Genomic DNA, 24,152 nt, shown 5'->3' on the forward strand with positions numbered 1-24,152 from the left:
TATTGATGTCCTCTAGCGGACAAACGAAGCACTTTTGTGAAAGGTAAATCACGGCATATAAAACAATTAAGTAGTTGTTCTATGTCCACGGAATATTGCAACTCCCTGTATATTTTCTAGGTCTTTTTTGGAAAAATAAATGCTCCAAAATTTTTTTTCACAAACTATATGCGATATTTTTTTACGAGAGACAAAAAATGTAATAAATACTAGAGGGACCATTTTAAGAAAAGAAAATCTGTCGTTGGTGGAGATGAAAAATATTTACACTAAAATGTATGTAGGGGTGGGGATACTTCTTACCCTTCCCGTACTTTTGATTTTTGTGAAAATAAATTGTTAATGCGCTTAGCATAATATAGGCACTAAAAATCTCAATCGGAATATCCCTTCTTAAAATATCTTAAAAATGTGTATTATCCTTTTAAAGTTTGATGCCCTCTAACGGATAAACGAAGCACTTTTGTATAGAGGTGTATCCCAGGTGTATCATTCTCTGGGTGTATTTAATGAACTTATTTTGATTCCAAAGTAGTTCTATGCCTTATGCCTAGTTAAGTTTTTATACAAACTCAACAGGACTTATGGCAGTGTAAATGATTTTTTCAAAATTACTTTTTGTTTATGTCTTTGCAGATTTGTATATTTATTATTTGTAAAAGAGCAATAGAGCCTACACTTAAATTAAAATTACTGCACAACTTTTAAGATTAATCTCTTATTAAAATAATGTGTTATACAACTTTTTGATTCCTATTTAAATTAAACTTTGAAATGATTCACTCAGAGTAAAAAATGATTCACCAAATTTTTCAAGTAGCCATTTTGTACAAATTGTTTTGAATAAAAATAAATACTAAATTTCGTTAAAATCATGACAGAAATTACTAAATCGCACATATCGGACTATTTAACTTTTAAATTTCACAATCCTGTTGTCTTAAAGTCTACAAAATTTGCAAAAATCTGTAAAATCCTAAAAACAAATCACTTCACTGAAACAAAAAAAAATACTGATAATTTTAATATAATTTTTAATATATTGTTAACAAAATTAGACAAACATTTCTTATTCTAAGCTAATATTAAACATGAATAAATTACACCTATAAAATATATTTGTGCATGCACTTAAATTATTCATTCTTCTTATCTCCAGCGCCAATTGTAATTTTCTTCTGCAACTTAATATTTTCAATGGACAGACGATCATGTTCTTTAGCTAAATCGTCAAACTTAGCCTTAATAACAGACTTATCTTTCTTTTCTTTTAATAACTCCTCCTCTAAACTTTTCACTGTCTCTTTCAATTCAGAGACCACTTTTCCATAAGGTTCCTTCTGTAGATTCTCTTTAGGTTCATCACTTTTAGCTAGTAGACTTTTTGCAGCAGTTGTCGCACTTACAGCTTGTCTCATTGATGCCTCAGACTGAGCTAACAAAGTAGCTTGGGATGAAATCAAAATAACTAAACGTCTTATAACCAGTGCAAGAAATAATGAAAATCCAGAAATATAAAAGTTACGTTGTGCTCGGAAAAGTCTCATACTGCCTTGCATTTCTTTATCTAAATGAGCATGTCCATGTTCCTCGTTCTCAATATTAGAGTACTTCCTCATCTCTCTAATTGCATCAAGCAGAAACAATACCAAGGTCCCAAATAAAATAAGAAAATAAATACCGGCTTGCCTCTGTATGGTCTGCAAAAACTTGGATTTAAAAATAGCATTCCATCTCTTGGGACTTGCAACTGGTAAGACTAGAAGAAGTACAAAAGCTATTTCTGCATAAAGAAACCCAGCAATTAATGTCCATTGTATACTCATCTTGAATATTGAAAGATCTGTTTTATTGTAATATATTATCTAGGTTTAAAAATAGTTTAAAAGCAAAGAAAATGAGTAATTCGTTGATAATTCTCGAACAGACTGAGTGTTGACAGCTGACAAGAAAACTATTGGCCATAGACAAAGGACAAAGGACTGGCAAATGGCAAAATAAAATATATGACTATGTATATGACTTTAGCAAAACTTAGTTTGGTCATAGATAAAAGTGTGATAAAATTTTATAAACAGGGTTCGGAAGTAGTTAAAAAACGTAATTTACCTCATTAACTACATGAATACTACTTTAATAAACTACATATTGTTGTTACGATAGACAAACAATCCTACTATAATTAAAAAGGTGATAAAAAGGTAAAAGGTTAATTTTATGCATAGAAGACGTGTATCAAGATTCGTAAAGATATTTATGATAACAGAAGAGTTCTTAGATATGAAAAAACGTTTTTTTTAGAAAATTTTACCATCCTTGTATCTCAAAAAATTAATTTGTTTAGGACATACATGTTCATATAAGGGTAATATAAGTTTTTTTTAGACTAGATCCAAGAATCACCCTTTTAATTATTAGTATGTTATAAAGGAACACCCTATAGGCTATAGGCACTAGAAGAATAATAGTACTGAAACCATATACATATACGTACGTATAACTGAAACCCTAGGAAACACTAGAGTGTTCTATACAGATCTATTTAAGGATTTTTAAAAGATTTGCAAAAAATCATGTTTGCAAAAATATGTAAATAATTTATTTTACTTATCAACTATGTTCTATTTATTTATAAGATAAAAATTCTCCATAAAATAACGTAATAAATAATAAAAAGTTTATCATAATTATTGTGAAATTTTTGTTCATGTTATTTTACTTGCTCAATTTTGAAAAATGTTACAATCAAGAATTATTATAGGAAAGGATTATATTAATATATAGTTCAATGTTTTATTGCATTTGTAGTGGCATGTTGTGTTTTGTTCTATAAAAATATTTATACATAGGTATATTAAGTACTATGTATTCTTCATTACATTTAAATTAACAAGAAAAAGTAAGTATTATTTTTATAATAGGAAGTATTACATTTATATTTTATTAGAATAACACATAATTCTATAATTTTAATATAATTTGTCATTGAGTATTGAGTAATTTAAAATATTTCCTCTACTTTAGTATTTTTAGATAATCCAAAAAAGTAAAAACAAAAAACTTCTATAATTTTCACACTTATATTTTTCATGCACGCTAATCAACACAAATTAAATGTATCATTTATTCTTACGTCCACAGTTGCTTCACCTTATTTCACTTAAAATAAAATTAAATTTGCACACTAACAGAACTAGTCTCTTGTTTCTCCTTCTTCATCCTCTTCTTCTGCACCTCGTATAAACAATACATTATTACATCTTATAAGAACTTCTCCAAGATTTCCTGTAAAGTAATCATATGAACACTATGTACAAATTAGCAAAATAAAGCATATTACTTACCAGTAATGCTACCATCAATATACTCTTCACAATTAGCAAGTTGAAGGTTCATATATCCATCTACTGAAACTAGATAGCCTTTGTATTCGTGGCCCCACTTCAATTTTACCATTACTGCTTTACCAGTAAGACTATTTAAAAATGGTTTGGGATTTATTGGCATAGCAGTCGACATTTTGATGTGTTTTAAATTTTACTTTTCTGAATAAAAGACAAAACAAAACTTTCCAAAAGTTTTAAAAACGCCGAAAACGCTTATTATTTGTAGGTTAGTTTCATAGATAAATGCAACAAGTTTAGATTGGAAAGCCCGTAAAAATTTTAGGTCGCGAAATTATTTTGGGTCGCGACCGTTATACGCTATCTGGCGCTGCTATAGCGGTCGCTAAGAACAACGGCAAACAAAAACAGAAATAATTTTCTCTTGTCAAAGTCAGAATCTTCAAAAATCATAATAATTTTTCAAAATCTAAACCGCTCTCATTAAAGAAATTCCGAAAAGTGTTTATAGCGTCCATTTTCAAAGTAATAATTGCTATCTTGTGAGTTTAATTCATGTTTTATTTACTCCAACCGGTGATAATTGTGAAAAAGTGGCATTAAAAACTTAAAAAGCTGTGCTGTGAACTGTGAACTGCAAAAACCATCGTGGATCGTGGCATAACGTCGATTTCTAATGTTTCATAGGTATTTCATACATGCGTCCTTATATAAAATAAAGTTTCTTGTATGCAACACACTGTCTTTTATTTATAAAATTAAACGAAAATCCCACTTCAATTTACCATTACTGCTTTACACCAGTAAGACTATTTAAAACTGGTTTTGGCGATATAATTCCGGCAAAGCAATTGAACATTTTGATGTTTTTTAAAGTTTTGGGTCGCTGAATAAAAGACAAAACAAAACTTTCCAAAAGTTTTAAAAACGCCGAAAACGCTTATTATTTGTAGGTTAGTTTGATTTTTGAATAGTTATTTTTCTAGTAATTTTTGACGTTTTCATTTTGTAGTGGCGTGCCTGAAACTCTTAAGGCCAATTCATATTCATACATTTTAATCTAAAATTTAGGAACACATTTTAAAGCATTATTAAATTGTTTGGAAAGAATTTTATTTAATAAAGTTAAACTTTTGAATACTTTAATATATGCAAAGAATAACGCATAACTCTGAATCATAATAGTACGGCAGAAATTTATTTATTATAGCGTATATTTAGTTGCATGCCCTTTTTTTTTATTTTATTCATATAAATAAAATTTTATTATACACTTACTTGTTAAGTTAAATACCATTTTTTTGTTAAAATTAAATTAATTTTGAAACGTAAATGTGCATTATTATTATTAATGACTTTTAAATTTTCAATTTATTTAAAATACTATAATCATGTAAACTTTATTTTATATACGTCCACGGGCACTGGTGTGTAAACTCAGCAGTAATTCCAAGGACAAGGAATAAGGAATGATCCAAAGACATAATGGTCAAACGTCAAAGATTCAAAAATAGTATAAAAAATCACTAGAAATTAAATAAAAGGGTACCGAAAATGTTGAAAGAAATATAATTAAAAATTTTATAATCTGCACATTTACACAGTTTTTATAAAATATCATCTAAGTCGATACATTAAAAAAAGTAGTGAATTCATTATCTAAAAAGGCAAGAGAGTTAAAAAGTGCGTCTTACACGGTAAGTCCATTTTTATGTAATAAACCTATAATAAATTCAAATGAAAGGATCATTGAATATAAATAAAAATTATATATAAATTTTAATAGTAATCTGGTACTGGAGCGCACGCAATTTTGATAAAATCTTCATATTTAACCATACTGTTATTATTTACATTGGCCTCACGAAAGATTCTGTCTACTTCTTTCGATGACAATTTTTCTCCCCAATTTTGCAATAAGTGTCTCAGTTGTTTCGCTGGTATAGTACCCCTACCTTCGGGATCAGCTGCCTTAAATGCATCCACGATTTCTTTTGGTAGATTCTCAACTCTTGAATGAACGTGCATTACTTCTAGGAAGTCGGCAAATGTCATTTTTCCTACCTACAGTAATAAATGTTGGCTTTAATAATAGATAATTATTTTGTTTCTTAATTTACCTTATGCTTGAAATATCCAGCTAATTCAGATATGGTTGGTGAAAGGCCCAAACTTCTCATAATCACAGTAAGTTCATCCAGAGATTTGATATGGTCAGACCGAGCATATAGGTAGAAACATTCCCTAAACTCTGAAACGCCATAGGTATTATTTGTAAAGTTTTCTTTTAATATTTTTCCTGCATTTGTTTTCTTTACCTGATTGTGACATTTGAAAATGTATAGAAAGTTTTACCAATACAATCAAAATTATCAGTTTAAATCTTAAATTGTTAATATTCAATGTCACTATGTTAACAAGAAATTACTATTTTTCTCTTCTAAGTATTGTGGTAAAATTATGATTTTTTTCGTTCATGCTAGTTCTAATTTTAATCATTTAATTATTTTATAGTGCTAAAATTAGAAGCTTTGTTATCTGTCCTTATCATCATGAGAGATAAATGAACTAAATGAATTTGCATGTGATAGTTTTTGTTTGTAATAACTAATTTAATTTCAACATACAATTAAATTGTAGGTATAAGTATGTTTGTAAAAACTATTTGCATGGATTTAATTTCAAGAGATACCTATCTATGCCAATAAAATACAAATATTTATTTTTTCTAATCTAGGTCGTTATTTTTTTTGACACTTGGTATACTTACCATCGATATCTTGCTCTTTGAAATACCTGGCCTAAAACAAAAGTTCACATCTGAACAATCATAGAACGAGGTTCTTTATAAATATTTACCATTTTAATGAATAAATCCACAAAAATTAAATCCCAAGACTGACACGTTAGCAATAAAGGTACGTAAATACTAGCGATGGGAGATTAGTCTGTTATCCGTTCCAATGAACAGGTTGTACCCAGGTAACACGTACAATTTTACATCACTCTCGTCGCTTTAGTCCGGGAGCTTATGTTTTTTTTTTATATTGAAGTTATAAACCGGCATTTGGAGCGCTATACAATAACTGGCAATGGAAAAGATTTTAGCGTTTTTTAGTTAATTATTTTTAAAGAATTAAGAGAATATTTTCATATTATACTCTATACGTAAAATTTTTGAAAAAAATGGAATAAATATTTTTATAACCCATTTACAGTACGTCTATCCCTATGGTATATCCGTTCTGTAGTACGGGGTATCCGTAAGGGGGGAAACGATATTCTGATTGGCAGTTAATTCATAGGCGTACCATACATATTTCAGATAACATTACCACAGGTTAGGTATCCTATAAGTATACAGATAAAAATCTTGTCCCTAATTAGTGGTACGAAAATTGTTTTTTATGACTATGTGCAAACGAGTAAAATTTCCTGTGCGTAAAAATAAACTCGCGTAAAATAACAATAAACAGCGTAATAGAGAGATATCGCTAAACCGAATAGCGTGCATGGACGTTAATAAGGCCAAGTGTTATTTCCTTTACGTGAGGTGGTAATCAACTCTCTTCATTTATAGTTATCGGATCGGAAAAAATTCTGTTCGCGTCGCGTCCGCTATTTAAACTTAACCTAACTTTGAATTTAAAACTTTGAAATTGTTTTGTTTACTAGGTATTTTAAAACTAAAGGGCTAAAGTGCTTATTTCCAGTGGTTTATTGTTCAACGTCTGGCAGTGGGTTTAGGGCAACAAGCAACAAATTCTCTTAGAAGGGCTAAGTCGTCATCTGCATCCGTATTTTGGGCCATATTTATTTAATTAAACTAATCCCAGCTACTTAAATATCAAATTACCTAATAAAACTCAAGTAACAATTCAAAACAATGCAAACATAACCTAAAATAAAAGATCTCGCCGGCCGGCCCCGGTTGTCAAATACCCGCACATGCCCATTTAAGCAATTTTTAAACGTTATTTAGAAATAGCGCTTAGTGTAATTGATCCGCAAATTACGTCAGGCGGTAACGTTATTAGCGGGTGTTGCGTTAAAAATTGACTAGCGCATATCGTAACCATGATAAGGTACGCGTAAATACTGCATGACGCTATTCGGTTTTCCGATATCTCTCTAATAACTGTGCCGGTCAGGCGCTGTGCACAATTTTAGAGGCCATAAGTGGGCGTACTATGTGCGCAAACTAGTAACCTAACTAGTGCCCGATTCCGAAAATTGGAACCACGAAAAACAATAAAGAAAAAATAAAGTATATAATCTGTGACATTACTTCTTATAAATTTAAAAAATACGCAATCAGTTTTATTTTTTCAATATTTTTCCACGTAAAATGAGACATAATCTTTATAAAAATTAAAAATTTAAAAGAAAAACAATAAAAATCAATAAAATCAAGCAACTATTTTACCGATAACGACTGTTTCACCGGAAATGACTACAACTTTTGGTTATTAAATGGCACCCTCGGCATATTTCTGTTTTATTCGATAGAAAATGACACTCTGAGTACAATGACATATCATACGTCAACTTTTGACATTTTCGCTTTAAAAGTTTTTTAAATTTCAATCTAGAGTGCCATGGCTGTATTTAAAATACTAATTTTTAATCAAGGAGCCTCGGAAAAATAGATTTCATCGTCTAATGTTTTTCGTGTCTTGTCCTGGCTGATTAAGAGATGCCCAAATCGTAATTTTAATCATATCTCAATTTTTTCAAACGGAACAAGGGTGGCTCATGAGCATATTTGGAAAAAGCATTTACTCTCTTGTATTTCCGGTGAAACAGGATGTGACCAAAAACAAATGAATCCGTTATTAAGTAATCCTAATTTATGCCATATACTAACATATCAAATCTCGTTTTCTTTTATCTGAAAAAATAAAAAAGTTATAGGGGTGAGCCACTTTTGAGACGCACCCGGTATACCCTTACCTAGCTATTAATATTAATAAAAATTATTGACCCCCCAAACAATGATTCTATTGACATTTGCTTATGGACTATTACGCTCTAAAAAAAGGTTTGTAGATTTAATTATAGAGTGATTATAGATGATATTAGGTTAGTTATTCTACCTGTCGGATGGGCTGAAGCAGGTAATATTTTTGTAATTAAACGAGATTATTTATATACTTAATGAATTTAGTATTTTTTACAAATTTGTAACAAAAAAACTGCGACTAAAACGAAAACGTTTGTTTACTTCGTTTGATCTCGTATACAGTAAGTACAAGGTTAAATTCCTAAGTCTATATTTAAATAAATAAAAAAAATATCTAATTAATCAATAATTAACTTATAGAAAAGCATAAAAGCAAGACAATGTTTTGTATATTATATAAATTATAAATAAATAAAGTTTAAAATATATAATAATTGTATCTAATTAAATTTTAATGATTTTAATAAAATATATCATCCTGTATATCATTCGGTGGAACTTTTAAACTTACTTTATTATGCATAAAATGAATATTGCTTGACGCATTATCAATTCATCATGCACAGTGAACGCCGCCAAAAATTGTTTTGGCAAAACTATTCTTTTTTAAAAATCCATTGATACGAATTATCGCAAACTTTGGACTTTGTTTGGTTTATAATGTTGTTAACTAATTATTTTAAACATTGAAGACTCCCTAAAGGTTTAACATACCTACGGCTCTGTAAATAAACGTTTAACATTTGTTTTTTTTTCCAGATAAAAGACGTTAGTTAAATAATGTCGTGACAAGGTAACTTGGCATTATGGGTAAATCCAATCAGAATGTAGATCCGAAGTTGAAGCATTTATCCAATGGAGAAATCGTAGTTACTAGTTTAGCGGCTGGTGCCATAGCCGGTGCCTTGGCGAAAACCACAATCGCACCGTTAGATAGGACGAAAATAAATTTTCAAATAAGGTAAGATCAGTATAGTAACTTTTTTCGGTGGTCATTTTTGTCTATGCATATTCAACTTTGTAGCCATAAAGCCTACTCAACTAGGAAAGCTTTCAAATTTCTTGCAGAGACGTTCAAGAAACAGGGACCTTTAGCGCTATGGAGGGGAAACAGTGCCACCATGGCCAGAATAGTGCCCTATTGTGCCATACAATTCACCGCTCATGAACAGTGGAAGAGGATTCTAAAAGTTGAACAAAACCAGGGGTAATTATGAGTACCTACAGTGTCCCATTTTGGTTTTAATTTTATTGATTTTTTTTCACTTGTTATTTAAGATTGTAATAAAAATGCAAGATTTTTGTATGCTACCGTATGATCGAAAAAAAAATGACGTCAAAGACGGCTGGGAATGACAATCGGTGATCATTTTGGCGAGGTTAATCTCTAGACGCCATTCACTAAATATGACCAAACTTGCTAAAAATTAAAACTACAGAAAGATTAAAAATGATGAATGTTTCCAGAGACAGAAATCTACTTCCAAAAAAAATATTTTTTCGAATTTTAAACTACACTATTTAAACAAATAAAAATCAGTTTTACGGTCAGACCCATGTCTCCTGGGCATTTTGTTTTTTGGATCGTGTCAATACATGCCTTGGTTAATTTTTAAGAACGGAATGAACTTGCCATCAACAGTTTGCAATTTTTTCAATTATCATTTCTTTTTGAAGTTATTTTTCAATATGACAAAGCGGCTTTGGTGATCATTGTGAACTATATACAATTGCCCATCATGTTCGACCTTTGGGAAATTCTGGCAGGAGGGTTAGAGTTCGCGAAGCGGTACCAATTTCATTAAATGAACTGCGCTTGGTTCTTAAAAAAGAATGGGAAAGCATAACGGCAACGTGATATATACAGCCTCAATAACAGTATGAAGGGACGTATACAGGCAGTTATAGCAGCCAAAAGAGGCAATACAAAGTATTAGGGTATTTTTACATTTTTTTTTCTGTTTGTATACCAACTTGAGTATTACAGATGTTTTCTTTAATATCGTTAGTTCTGTTATCGTTATTAATGTTTATTAAAAGCAGGACTGTATCGTTAAGCCCCGTTCTCAGAACGACGTCGCTGGCGACACAGTTTGACATTTCAAACAACCAATGGGAGCTGTACTAAATTTAAAATTGACAGCTGTTTGAATTTTGTACAAATCTCATTGGTCCTCTTGACGTGTCGCTGGCGACAATCGCTGTTCTGAGAACGGGGCTTTAGTCTTTAACGTTTTTTTTTAAATTTGGTATAAAGTACCCAATGCAGCTTAATATGACGTTACGACAATAGTCACCAAAACCATCTCGCAATATTAAAAAATTACATCAAAAAGGAATGATAATTAAAAAAATTGCAAATTGATCGTAATCAGTTCATTTCGCTCTTAAAAATTAACCAAAGCATGTATTGACATGCATCAAAAAACGAAATGATCAGGAGTCATGGTTCTGACCGTAAAATTTAAGAAAATTTACACACGAAATTATTGCACAGGGTGTTTTAAAGTTAAGGTAGAAAAACAACCCCTCGATTAACCTTATTATATAATATGCCAAATAAAGTTTATAAAAAATTAGTTTACGAATTAAAGTTGATATAATTATATACAGTTTGCTAAAAAAATTATAAAAACAACAGAAAACACTTGAAATTTGACCAAAAATTTCTCCGTTGCGTTTTTTTGCATCTAAGTGTATAATTAGTGTCAATTTTTAATAAATGACGTCTAGAAATTGACCTCACCAAAATTATCATCGAGTATCATTCCCCAGCCGTCTCTGACACCGGTTTTTTTTCGATCGTACGATTGTTTTTCGCATTACTAATATTTTTTCTACTTTTTTTCAGTTCAGAACGGTTATTTCTCGCAGGATCTTTAGCAGGGGTCACATCACAAGCCCTGACCTATCCCTTAGACTTAGCTCGTGCCCGAATGGCAGTTACTAATAAATTGGAATATTCTACCTTAAGACATGTAGGTTTGCTAGTTTTTTGTTATTTTGATGTACCAAAATATATTATTTTAGGTTTTTTCAAAAATATATTCGCTCGAAGGCGTCAGAGCGTTTTTTAAAGGCTTCATTCCTACCATCGTCGGTGTTATTCCCTATGCCGGAGTGTCGTTCTTTACCTACGATACGTTAAAACGAAAATATGGAGGTAAGAATATGTTTTCAATTAACAATTTTGATTTCGGCTTAATGAATCATAACTGAAAAAAAGCTGTGTATTTTTGCCAACTTGATCTAAAAATAAACGTAAATATTTAGAGTTTTTAAAATTGTTTATAAATCTGATAACATTCTTAAAATATCTTCTAGAAAGGTACCTAAACATTTCATAATCGATTTTAGTGCCTTGAAAGAAAATCGTTGATGTAATTTTATTGTGTTGTATATTTTTTACTACGATAACACACATAACACCCTAGGCCATAATATATAATACGTAAATAACTATGAAAACGGTCGCAAACATGTCAACGAATTAAATTTACCTTCTTTCTTTGTTGCGCATGCGGTGCTTCTTCTCTGTCCTTGTCGAGGAACGATCGTCCACGCGCCAAATTTGAATATTAATTTTAAAAATTAATATTTTATTTTCGTATATATTATTATATTTATAACTGCATTTTTATGCCTCTATTTTTGTTTCTTACAGAACATATGGACACCACTTACATAATCCATCCAGTGGCGTCGTTATTTTTCGGAGCCATTGCTGGCGTTTTAGGCCAGACTAGCAGTTACCCCTTTGATATTATTCGCAGACGCATGCAAACCGACACAACAGGAAAATATCCTAATATGTACCATACCTTACTCTACGTTTACAAGTATGTATTATAGAAAATTGGGATATTTTAACAGGTCTCTGTAATAATTATGAAGGAATATTTAGCTGAAAACGTAAATTTCTAGCCGTTTTTAACTAATCAACCTCACATTTAAAGAATTTTATAAATATTCATCAGAAAATTATACTAACCATAAAAGTCTATCAGTGACAGTTCTTTTCTGTCATTTTATAAATCAAATTGTACCGTTTTTTATCATTTTTAAATACCCTTTGAAACGTTATAATCTGTATTTATGCAGCATTAAATTTTAAAATAAATATACAGATACGCTACTGACTAAATTGACGCATGTCTACTAATTATTTTTGACAATAAATAAATGCGAAAATTTAGAATAAAAAATTTAATTAGTTGACTTTATAAAATTTTATAATTACATAATTAGTTTACTATTTATAACGTGCATAACTACTAGAAAAAAGTTGATATTTTTCACGCGTTTAAACTGAGAATGATCTCACAAGTCTCTAAAATTCACAATAATCTCACTGTAATTAAAGTTCTGAGACAATGATGTCTTTCCAGATTTATACTTTACAGTGTCTCACATATTACCTGTTACATAATATTGAACAAACATTAATCAGTCATTTATTGTACTTTTTCATGTCATGAAAGAAATTATACAGAGTGGTCTGAACTGTATTCCGGAAACTTCGGTAGCTTATTCTGCAGATAAAAATAAGTAAAAAACTTCGTATAAATGTATCTCCTAAAATGCTTAGTTTCGGAGACGCAGGGTGTAGAAGTTTCATATTTATTTCGATTTTTCCAAATAATTTCTGATGTGACCTAAATATTTGGATGAAAATTGGCGAGAAATTTAATTTTGATGTCAATACGACTCCTATTTGTAGGGGGCGCCACTTATATGTGTTTTAACTGTTTTGAAGAGTAATAACTTTTTGTCTGTATAAAACTACTGAGTGAAATAATGTACATTTCCATGATTTTTTACGTAAAAAATGTCTCTCGCTAAAAATCTCTACAAGCAGCCGTTCTCAAGATATTTAGAATGGAAATAGTCGATACATGTCATTATTGACAAAAATAAACATGTTGAGTATTTGTATTTTACTAAGAGTGAGTCCCAGATGGGACCCTCCACTGAGGCCGCGAGGGCCTATTGTGGCTCAGTTTCTACAAGCTCTTTAATAGAAAAAGAGCATTAAAGTTCACCCTCAAGACCCAGCCTTTTAACATAGGCCGTTATGTCCGAGGGTGATATGTCTTCTAGGTCTGATAGGTCTAACGTGGGTTTGCCAAACACCTCAAACCTGGTCCTGCCTCCAGCGGGAGATTTTTTGGAACGCTAAGTGTCGGTTCTGGGGCCCACAAATGGCGAGCCTGCACCAGTTTTGGCGAGGGAATCAGCACGTTCATTTCCCTCTAGGCCGACATATCCCGGTATCTATATTAGCGACACTTTGTTTCCATCTCCTAATATATTGAGTAGTTTCTTACAATGAAGGATCGTCCTGACTTACTTTTCGTTGCCTCAAGTGCTTTCAACGCGGCTTGACTATCCGAAAATTTGCTTATTATTTTCCCGGTGTATTGCTGTTCTACCAGCAGTTGCACACAGGTTTCAATCGCATATAGCTCAGCTTGGAAAATTGTGGTGTGTTTTCCAAGACTGTGGTAGATCTCAGTCTTTGGACTGCTGCAGTAAATTCCTGCGCCAGATCCTTTATCGTTTTTGGATCCGTCCGTGTACCAACACATTTCCGCAAGTAATAAGCCGTTTCTCGGCTTATCCCATTCGTCCCTATTCGGAAACAGGACGTTGTAAGTGCGCGTCAAGAGTTGGATTGGTGGTGTGAGATCCGAGACCATTCCCAGAATCTCATCCGATTGTAGTTCGTCTACTAGTCGGTTTTGTATGAACATGATTGTTCCTTGGCTCTACAAGTAGGAGTCATATTGACATCAAAATCAAATTTATCATGTCAAAAAACTCCAATTTTTATCTACATATTGACGTTACTTCAGAAATTATTTGGAAAAAATCGAAATAATGAAATGAAACTTCTACACCCTGTATCTTCGAAACTAAGTATTTTAGGACAAATTTTTTAGACATAATAAAATATCTCTTGACCTAACAATCAAAAATATGTTTATCGTTTTATTCATATATAAACTTGAATATATTTTTCAGGACTGAAGGAATTAGAAAGGGCTTTTATAAAGGACTATCTATGAACTGGATTAAAGGTCCTATAGCTGTGGGCATCAGTTACTCCACATACGACAATATACGGGACATGCTTAGGACGTTTGTAGTGAAATTCAAAAAAGAATCTTTGGTGTAACGTAACTGGTTACTAAAATGAATTTCAGACTTTTTGTATTAACTTGTACAGGGCCTTTTATATTTCGAAGCACTGCCTATTATGCCAAAATTAAGAATTAAGGCTACAAAATAATTAAATTATATTTTGTGTAGCGTATTTTTCTATAAAATGTTTTAGCAGACCCTGTAAAAAAATAACAAAATGTGAATATTATTTGATATTATTTATAGCTTTTATAATTTCATTTAGGACAGATCTGTTTTTGTTTCACTGTCGGGGTGTAATGTAAAAGCAATTTTATCGTGTCTGTTATAGGTAGTGTTTCGTAGATTGATGTGATACTAAGACAATGCAATGTTTTTATATATTTAATGCGAATTTTATCATTGCTTCGAAACGCAGAAAAAAATAGTCAATAGTAATGTGAATATGATCGAAATCTATTTAAGTTCTAACCTGTTATATTTTTTGAAAAATTTTAAATACTTTTTACTTCATTGTTAAATATGTGTACATATTTTCTAAGTGTTGTTTTTGGATTGTTATAGATTAATTATTATAAACCTTTTTAGTTTAAAGCATTTCGTTTTATTTTTAACCTATACTCCCAATAACTCGAATTTTAGAAATGTCTATGATGAGCAATAAGTAGCTGGAAATGAGTTTGAAAATATAAAAAACTGAAACGTATCAAATATTTATCAAAATCATTGTACAAATGGGGCGTCCAGTTGCAAAAATTGTTTAAAAAAATGGCCTTACAGTTGGGGGTTGGAGCCTTTGGTGTTACACAGCAAAATAAAAAACTAAATCACCACAATACACCAAAACATTTTTACTTTTACACTAGACGCGCGCTAACCAAGTTTAGTTTTAATGATCAGCAGATGATTAAAACTAAACTATAATCTACGATTTGAGCGTTTATATACTCGCTCAGTGGGCACCGAGATCTAGCCAACCGAGTCAGAGCCCACCGAGCGTAACAGTTAAATTTCCGCCACAAGAGTAGTAGGAACAAAGAACTTGAAGGAATTGGACCGTTGTCTCTGTTCATACTATCTTTAAATTCATTAATTCTGATGCTTTCATATGCATCTAATTGCCTGTAATTTGAGACTTGTTTGATTAATTTTAAATTATTAAAATCTATATAATGTTCTTTATCAACAATATTTTCAGCAAAGCAAGATTTATCCGGTCTATATAGTACCTAATGTGATTACTTATGATTTTTTTCTTGCTAAATGCTCTATATATACAGGGTGAGTCTTAAATAAATGCAAATATTATTAGGGGTAGTATATTCCGACCCCAGAAACACGTTTATGAGTTTTTTTCGCGATTTTTTTTAATTTGGTTATGTATTCAGGTAAAAATGTAATCTCTTCATAATATGGCAACAGTAGGTAGTAGATTAAATTTACAAGAAAGAAAATAGTCATCCTACTGGAGCTGAAGAAGACAAACAAGTATTAAATTTAAAAAAAAATTATGAAGGGATATCTATTTAACGAATGGAGCTCTAATGACGGATCATTAAAATACTGCAAAATCTCCCTAAAATTTTTACGGCAATTCAATTATTATGTAAGTAATTCAGTTACTTGCAAAGTAATTTAATTGTTTTTAATTGTAATTTTAATTCCTTGAGATACGTAAAAATCAATTACAAATTACGATTACTTCATCTAAGTAATTGATAATCCAAATACAACTACTTTTTTCAAAAATTAATTGAATTACAGTAATTAAATTACTGGGGAGTAACTGAATACGATTTAATTATACAGCTCTGATTGGAAGTCGAATAGCTGTTTGAACACCCTGTATATGACATATTCAAATAATTTTTCCTAATTTACCCAACCTCATTTATGACTGCACTCCAATGGCCAACTTTTTAGTGTGAACTGTTTTTGAAAAAAGTCGATACTAACTGTGATTTTCGACCACCCCCTATACAAGGCAAATAATTTTGTAGGGAAATACCAAATTAAAAAGAATTGTACGAACAGCCCACATCATTTTTATAAACGGATCACGGATCGCCCCCTTTTTGCATTTATTCATTTACACCCCCCCCCCCTCTATACTTATTCTATAAATAATACACCCCTAAATTTGGCCAATACGCATCCTGGGGTTGACACGACGCCTGCTACATACGAGTATCGATCAAGTGATATCAGCTGTATTTTATTCGGGCAGAACTGAGATCGGCTTCTTCGGTCTTATTTAATACGTATGTTATATACGTGAGATTGAAATAGCGCGAAAGTAAAATAAAGAATTATGAATCCAGAAGAAGCGATCACAAAACAGGAAGAAACCTTACAAAAAAATAAAGAAGAATGTGAATCAAGTATTATTGAAAAGGTGGAGGTGGAGCAAAATCAGAAAATTATGCATCGAATTGAAATGGACGACGTGCTGGAAAAAATTGAAGTTCCTTTCAAAAAAATCCAGGAAAATTTGTATTTACTTGCCGTTGATTGTAAAGAGGATATAGAGGTATAATAAGTAATAATGTTTTTAATAGATTAGCATAGTCCCGATTAAAAATTATAATTTTCTACTGAATTATTTAAATAAATATATAAATTATTATAGTAAAATATTTTCCAACTCCACCGACGGCAGATTTTCTTTTTTTAAAATGATCCCTCTAGTATTTACTACATTTTTTGTCTCTTGTAAAAAAACGCCACCGTGCATACTTTTTGAAGAAAAAAAATATTTTAAAAGCTGACTTCCAAAAATTGTTTTTTGTCGCATCAAGCCATGGAGGCGCATAAAATATATTATGCTCTAATAATCTAGTTGGCGAAAATATGGAATTTTATGCTAGTATCACGAATTATATTTGACAATAGCTTTAAAAAATTAGTAATCTTTAAATTACAGTTCGGGTCTATTTTTGATTGATGCCCTCTATCGGACAAACGAAGCACTTTTGTATAAAGGTAAATTGTGTCCGGTGAACTTATTTTGATCCAAAAAATACGTAGATGTTCGATGTCCACGGAATATTGGAACTCCCTGTATATTTTATAGGTCTGCTTTGGAAAAAAAATCTCCAAAAATTGTTTTCGCAAAAACTATGCCATGTGGCGTTTTTTTACAAGAGACGTAGTACTTCTATGTCTATGGAATATTGGGACACCCTGTATATACATTCAGCAAAAAAATTTACATTCAACTAAAATTAGAAAATAATTTATACCCTTTGTTTATATCTATGCTGTCCTGCAACACTGCATCGGGTATTTGTAGCCTCTATAATAAAAAACTTAGAAATTTTGTTTGTGCAAACTAAAGCCACACAGACTAAAGTATAAGTATGTATGTACCAGGATATATTTCAGGAAAATATTTAACTTCTACAGGGTGGTTCAAAAAAATATGAGTGGATCAGGATGATTTTTTTTATACTCCTACTTTTGCCTTCCTCCTTAATTACTTTACATAGTCCTAAGTTTGTATTATATTTATTTTGATAGTTTTAGAGATATAAATAAATAAATATGAAAAATATATTTTTCAGCCCTTTTCCCCCCAAAAAATATTAAAAATACTAGAAATGTCCTGAAATCAAAACTATACTAGGTGTTTACTAATAGTAACAGATAAATATCGTAATCTTAAAGCATACAGAATGTTCTAAAGCTTTCTAAAACATAACATAATTTCTCTAAGTTTTTTTTTAAATGGAACGTCCTGTATATCATTTTTTTTGTTATTTCAATTCTTGTTGAATAAAAAAAACGACAGCTTGTCCATTTTATCGCCGCATCCTCCGCCTCAGTCCTTTTTAAAATACCGCGAACAGCTATAGTGTTTCTAAAGCATTTTAGTAATAAAATAAATAATTATCTGATAAAGATTGCTTATAATGACAACGATCCAATTTCTAATAAATTTTGTTTCAGAAAACTGTAGAAAAAATACAAAACATAACTCGAGTCACATGGTCGGTAAAACAAACCAGAAAATTCGAAGCTCGCTCCAATCGAACTTTAACCCTATTCAAAAGGCTCTACGGCTGCCATATGGCAACCCGCAGAAGGGTCAAAACCAAAAATATCAAACGGAAAAAGTCCAGGAATATCGACTGTCCCGCACAATTAATAGTGACGATAAGACGGTTTATTTCCAACACCAAATCCAAGAATAGAGAGTCGCTACTCGATAAAAAGTTTCCTTGTTCGTTCGAGTTCAGAAACGACCACAATCATCCACTAGACACTGTTGAAATATTAAAAGCCAGGCCTGTAGGAGACGAAACCAAACAAGCCATTTTGGATCTTTTAAATAAAGGGCATTCGTGCGCATCGGCTTATCACACTTACTACGTCATAAAGGCTGAGGAGTTCGGGCCGGATTACAAGGACAAAATGACCGATAGATACTACTTTCCTAAGAGAAACGATATATCCACTTTGTGGAAAATGAACAATTTTAAAGAAAAAAACGAGAAACAAAATGGAGATTATACCCATACCATTAGGAATCTAGAAGACATATTAAATTCCTACCAGAAAAAGAACGGCACCTTATACAGGATATCCGTTATCAACGACTCCTACGTCGTCTGTATTTGCACGCCTCTGATGCAGAGAGCTGTGCAACAGATATCCGAAATCTTATTCATAGATTCATCGAGTAGTGAGGTAAAAGAGCATAAAATATATTTTATTTTAACTCAATCCTCTGTTGGAGCCTTTCCTATCAGTTGTATTATTACCAACAGTCATAATACAGATATGTTCAGCGAAGGCATGAGACTATTTTTTGATATGATTAATATTCAACCTTCCATCGTGCTCACGAGTGCAGAAATAGTAGAAGAAATAATATTGCAAAAATTCTTTCCATCGTCCAAAGTAATTTACAGCTTTTATCACACGTTGAAGTCTTGTTGGAGATTTTTACATGATATAAGGTAAATAATAGTATAATCTAACTGGTATTTCAAAAAAAATTGTGTCTGCACTATGTGCGCATATTCGAAGTGAAACTTCCGTCCGTTTGTCTGTCCTTCCCACCCCGATGAAGATGTAAACGAAACGTGTGGGACCGTGTACACCGTCGCTCACATAGCCTACCCATCAAATTTGGTCGTGATCGGACATCAACTTTTGACATTTCTTACGTCACAACTGTCACAGTGATACGTGTACACGGTCAAACTGGCCTTGGTTAAATCTATCAACATACCAAATTTCATTTAAATCGGACGATTTTCTCGCCATTGATGATGGAGTTTCATAGTGCACGAAACGTCGTCAATATATCATGAAAAGATGGGGCTCTTTAAACCCTATCTACATGCCGAGTTTCAGTCTCCTAGCTCACGTAGGGCCCCAGTTTAGATCCAAAGACCCATTAAATCTAGGGTTTCTCCAAAAATCCTATATGGGTATTTCGCTACTGCAAGAAAATCTACAAAATAAAATTAGTTATTTTTTGTAAACACTTCTGGCGTTAATCCAACTACTTGTCAGAAACATCAAGGGCATCATCAATGGCGAGAAAAAATCGTCAGATTTAATTAGGGTTACCAACTTTTTTTTCAAGAATAGAGGACGGGAGGGTAAAAAAGCGCCACAGGCAAAACATTCTTTAAAAACTCGCTGAAATGTTGTCAAGAAAAAAAAATAAATCTAAAAATCTAGGGTTGCCTAGGGTTGTTCTCTTTTCTCACACGCATTGAAATTGTCCTCTTTTTTGACACCAAACTCAAAATCTAAAAAATATTCGTCTATCGCCAACAACAAAAGTTTTATTAAATTTGTTAATCAGGCAACAATGTGTCTTTCTTGTGGAACTGATGAACATGTTTAGCAGCTCTTTTATGTTTACTTATGTTTTAAACAATTGCTTTTTCTACTCTAACAAGTTTTTAGTAAAAATATTTTTAAGAAAGTAAGAAAGACCGTATAACATTTACATTTCTTTTGAGTAAATTCTTGACAACATTTGAGCGAGATGTTTTCCTGTGGCGCTTTTTTACCCTCCCGTCCTCTATTTTTTAGTTTGAAAGTTGGTAACCTTAATTAAATCGGACGATTTTTTGGCCATGGGTTCATGATGAGTTTGATAGTGCACGAAACGTCGTCAAAATATCATAAAAAAGATGCCAGCCCCATCTAAATTCCGAATTTCGGCCCCTTCAATCTCAACTTCCTCATTGGCTTACCACTTTCTCGATCGTTACCACTTTTATGACGCGTAGCGTGACGCTAGGTCGTGTGTCGCGGCCTTGAATTTTTACTCCCATCGCGCGTAAAGAAGTTTCACTTCAAAAACTAAAACTTCTTTATCCATTGCTGGGTGTTTTTAATGTTTTTGTATAGGCTCTTTACCAGTAGAACACATCAAGTTCTCTTTAATTCGTCAAATTTTTCTCTGACGATCTCTGGATATTCCCCAATTCACATTTTTATTTTAAATTAATAATTTTTATAATAATTTTAAATTAATAATCTAATTTATTTCAGACATGAACTAGCCAAAGGCAAAAAAGAATCATACTATCAGTTATTCAGAGAAGTGGTATTTTCCGATAATGAAGAAAGTTTGGTAGTGTCACGTCAAGTCTTGGCGGTAGAGTGTACGCAACCCAAATTTTTAAATTTCATAGACACAATGTACGAATCAACCAATTTATGGTGTCTATTTTATCGGTAAGCACGTTAAAAATTATAGCACAATGATAATATGTATCTAGATGTTCTAATTTTCAGCCAGTTCATATTATTACGAGGAACAGACACTTTTAATTATAATGAAGCTGAAATATCGTTCAGACTGTTTAGGCTTTTATCTGAAATTCCTTTAGATAGAACTAAGCACTTCAACGCAACCCAAATGGTCGATTTTATGTGCTGCGCTTTCGAAAAGTATTACAGAAACAGAATCCTCGAAATAGTGCTCTGCAAGGAAAGTAGACAGTTGAAAGAATGGTATATCAAGAAACCACCCCTGGACGACCTGCAAATGCAAGATATCGGTCATCATCAGTATCTTTTCAAGAGTGTTCGACGCGATTCTCCAGAGGCGTATTACCAAGTGGACATGATCACAAATATTTGCACTTGTTCTTATGGCATCCTCGGCAAAACCTGCGAACACGCTTCAGAAGTGATCATACGCTGTAACATTTTTATGCCGTTATTATCAGTGGAACAAAAGGCAGCTTACTATTTCGTAGCAACCGGAATACTAAAGCATAAAAACTCGTTTTTACCTAGTCAAGAAGACTGTGGGGATGAAGAATACAATATAATTTCTTGCAGTCCAAAAAGAAATATAGAAATGGAGACTTCCGCAAATGTGGATCCTTCATTTGAAGCCTGTTCTAACTATGAAAGCACAAAAAATAAATGGATAGCTTACTGTAACCAAGTCCTGCAACATATGGAGAAAGATCCTGGCAAATTCTTGCCTGCTATCAACGCGCACCTGGAAAATGTACAGAAATACTCAACATCAATTCCATTACTTTTGAAAGGACTGTATGCTGGATTTCCTTATAAAGGAGATGCTGAAAAACTACCTCCTCTAACTATAATTAACAAAACAAATATCGTAGACAAATGTTCAGTCAAAACTTTCCTAAATAAACCAGGAACAGATACAAGTCATAATAATGCGAAAAATCATCAGTCTTCAACCGTTATAAAACAGCTTGACCAAGACGCATGCGATAAACCAACAAGTATACCGATAGATCAAATACCGTTGACTGAATCTTCATGGGGCAACATTAAAAATCCGTCTGAAACAACCCAAGAAATATCAATTCACGATAATGCAACTGTAAACATAAAAAACACAGATGAGATTTTAGAAAACAAGCCTATTATATTTTCTGAAGACGATCCACAAAGTATAGGGCTGACAATTGACACAAATCGGATAGTCAAAACAGAAAACGATTCATTGTTTGACGTTCCCAAAGAAATTTACGTTGATCAATCGACCCTGGACGAATTGTCGCAATGTGAAATGGCAGTTTTGGATGAAAAGAAAGGAATACTTATTATACCATTATCACATTGAATGAGATCACAAACACTGACTGTTTATAGTCTATGTCTAGTGATATAATTAATATAATAGACAACTGTCACTGTCTTATATTCCTGCGCTGTATAGTCCATAGCTGTTTCATGACTAGTGAGAATTAACTATATTTATGAATCGCCAATATCGAATTTTGTTACATATTACCAAATAATTATTATTAAATAATATTGTTTGTATATATGTTACGGTTAAGGTCCGATGTCCGGTTAATGTCGACATTACCCGGTTAATCTCGAGAATAACACACAACAAAACAACCAAAAACATAACCAAACCCAAACATTAACCTGTCAATAACATATATATATGTTTTATGTTATTCATTAAAATAATTAGAATATAAAGCACGTTACACCTGGTTTATTTTAATACCCTGGCACCTAACCTAGCCTAAATTTTTTAATATATTTTCCATGTAATTAGAAAGGTAAGCATTATGTCAAAAGATATAGAAAATGTTATTTAATATTGTGGCATTAGTGGGCATCAGTATATCTTCTGAAAAAAGTGGAAAGATAAAGTCTCCAACGTCCAACAAGAGTTTAACAAGTTATATGTATGAATGAGACGCTCCAGAGCAATGACAGTTATTATCCATCATTTTAATTCACAAGTGAATTGTATTTTCTGTCTGTTTTTTGCTGTAATCTGTGAAAATATTCCCTGGTTCTTTGGAGAAACTTCAGCAATCAATTAGTCGTTTGCATAACAATTACGTTACCAGCCAGTATATAAATAACCCAAGCAGGATATAAATTTATATTACTTCCATAACTACTTTAGCAATTGTTTTCAACAGAATAATTTTAGTTACCGTGGAAACTCCTAAAGTATTGTAACGGATTCCGTGGGTCCACTAATTTAAACTCACGATAAAATACTTAACGATTTATTATCTCACTTTATACACACAATTTATACTAATTATTATAATACACAATTAACTACTTATAAAATTCCTTCGCTAAATTGTCCGATTCGCAATAATTTAAAACGCGGTATATTTAAACTTCAAACTGTCCCAATTGCCGATTACGCGGGGTTATATACTCTACTGACTGTTTCTCGAACCTTCTAAAATTCTCATTACTTCCTACTGAAAAATTCCACCGCTGCCCGATTCGCTTTTGCACTTAGTTAAGAGATGGCGCTTCAACAAAAACGTCTTTCACTTTCTGGCGAATTCGCCAGGTTTATCTATACACATTGCGACAATGTAGGAAACCAGCAATACAGTTTAGCGCCACATACACCTTGACAGTATGCTAAAATAAGTACTAATAGTACTTTAAAATATACCTTAACATTTTGATACTCTCAATGAAAAATATTAGAATATATTACTAATAACAGTATTTTTACATGATGACAGCGCTTTCAGATGGAGCGGAGCGTCCGCGCTGTTCGTCTGCGTGTTTTTTCAAGATAGCCATCGGACGAAATCATCCGGACGGAGCATACGCGAACCATGTGAAATTGTTCATATAAACTCATGGTACTTGCTCGAAGTCGCGGTCTGTCCGCTCTACCTGACAGCGCTGTAATTATTACTTGTGGAAATAAGTGATAATTGTATTTATATTTCCAAAAT

At 32.1% G+C, this 24,152-nt stretch overlaps 5 protein-coding genes across 10 annotated transcripts; 2 read left to right on the forward strand and 3 right to left on the reverse strand.

Annotated features, from left to right (window-relative positions):
* Positions 1 to 1,017: 1,017 nt before the first annotated feature.
* LOC115875457 (B-cell receptor-associated protein 31-like) lies at positions 1,018 to 1,951 on the reverse strand. The gene has a single exon (XM_030890923.1). The coding sequence runs from the start codon at positions 1,824 to 1,826 to the stop codon at positions 1,137 to 1,139; it is 690 nt and encodes a 229-aa protein (XP_030746783.1). The 5' UTR covers positions 1,827 to 1,951; the 3' UTR covers positions 1,018 to 1,136.
* An 850-nt stretch (positions 1,952 to 2,801) lies between these two features.
* LOC115875455 (mitochondrial coenzyme A transporter SLC25A42) lies at positions 2,802 to 15,045 on the forward strand. Of its 5 annotated transcripts, none has more exons than XM_030890920.1 (7): positions 2,802 to 2,899; positions 9,067 to 9,268; positions 9,332 to 9,514; positions 11,159 to 11,285; positions 11,338 to 11,470; positions 11,972 to 12,146; positions 14,332 to 15,045. In XM_030890920.1, exons 2-7 carry the CDS (start codon positions 9,114 to 9,116, stop codon positions 14,483 to 14,485), a joined length of 927 nt encoding a protein of 308 aa, XP_030746780.1. In that variant the 5' UTR covers positions 2,802 to 2,899; positions 9,067 to 9,113; the 3' UTR covers positions 14,486 to 15,045. The 5 variants fall into 5 exon arrangements, with proteins under 5 accessions (XP_030746780.1, XP_030746778.1, XP_030746781.1 ...); XM_030890918.1 differs by lacking the exon at positions 2,802 to 2,899 and adding an exon at positions 4,863 to 5,041; XM_030890921.1 differs by lacking the exon at positions 2,802 to 2,899 and adding an exon at positions 8,440 to 8,461.
* Positions 3,067 to 3,633, reverse strand: LOC115875459 (small nuclear ribonucleoprotein F). The gene is made up of 2 exons (XM_030890926.1): positions 3,345 to 3,633; positions 3,067 to 3,285 (listed from the first exon to the last, which is right to left on the reverse strand). Exons 1-2 carry the CDS (start codon positions 3,517 to 3,519, stop codon positions 3,194 to 3,196), a joined length of 267 nt encoding a protein of 88 aa, XP_030746786.1. The 5' UTR covers positions 3,520 to 3,633; the 3' UTR covers positions 3,067 to 3,193.
* Positions 4,896 to 6,345, reverse strand: LOC115875458 (calmodulin-like protein 4). Of its 2 annotated transcripts, XM_030890924.1 has the most exons (4): positions 6,204 to 6,345; positions 6,115 to 6,145; positions 5,465 to 5,595; positions 4,896 to 5,408 (listed from the first exon to the last, which is right to left on the reverse strand). In XM_030890924.1, the coding sequence occupies exons 1-4, from the start codon at positions 6,204 to 6,206 to the stop codon at positions 5,124 to 5,126; spliced, it is 450 nt and encodes a 149-aa protein (XP_030746784.1). In that variant the 5' UTR covers positions 6,207 to 6,345; the 3' UTR covers positions 4,896 to 5,123. The 2 variants fall into 2 exon arrangements, with proteins under 2 accessions (XP_030746784.1, XP_030746785.1); XM_030890925.1 differs by lacking the exons at positions 6,115 to 6,145; positions 6,204 to 6,345 and adding an exon at positions 5,663 to 5,960.
* Positions 15,046 to 16,762: 1,717 nt separating the features above from the next.
* Positions 16,763 to 22,792, forward strand: LOC115875478. The gene is made up of 4 exons (XM_030890946.1): positions 16,763 to 16,981; positions 18,400 to 19,412; positions 20,971 to 21,156; positions 21,217 to 22,792. The coding sequence occupies exons 1-4, from the start codon at positions 16,763 to 16,765 to the stop codon at positions 22,532 to 22,534; spliced, it is 2,736 nt and encodes a 911-aa protein (XP_030746806.1). The 3' UTR covers positions 22,535 to 22,792.
* Positions 22,793 to 24,152: the final 1,360 nt, after the last annotated feature.

This window comes from Sitophilus oryzae, unplaced genomic scaffold (assembly GCF_002938485.1).
Source record: "Sitophilus oryzae breed Bouriz unplaced genomic scaffold, Soryzae_2.0 scaffold_1387_pilon_pilon, whole genome shotgun sequence".
NCBI classification, from domain to species: Eukaryota; Metazoa; Arthropoda; class Insecta; order Coleoptera; family Curculionidae; genus Sitophilus; species Sitophilus oryzae.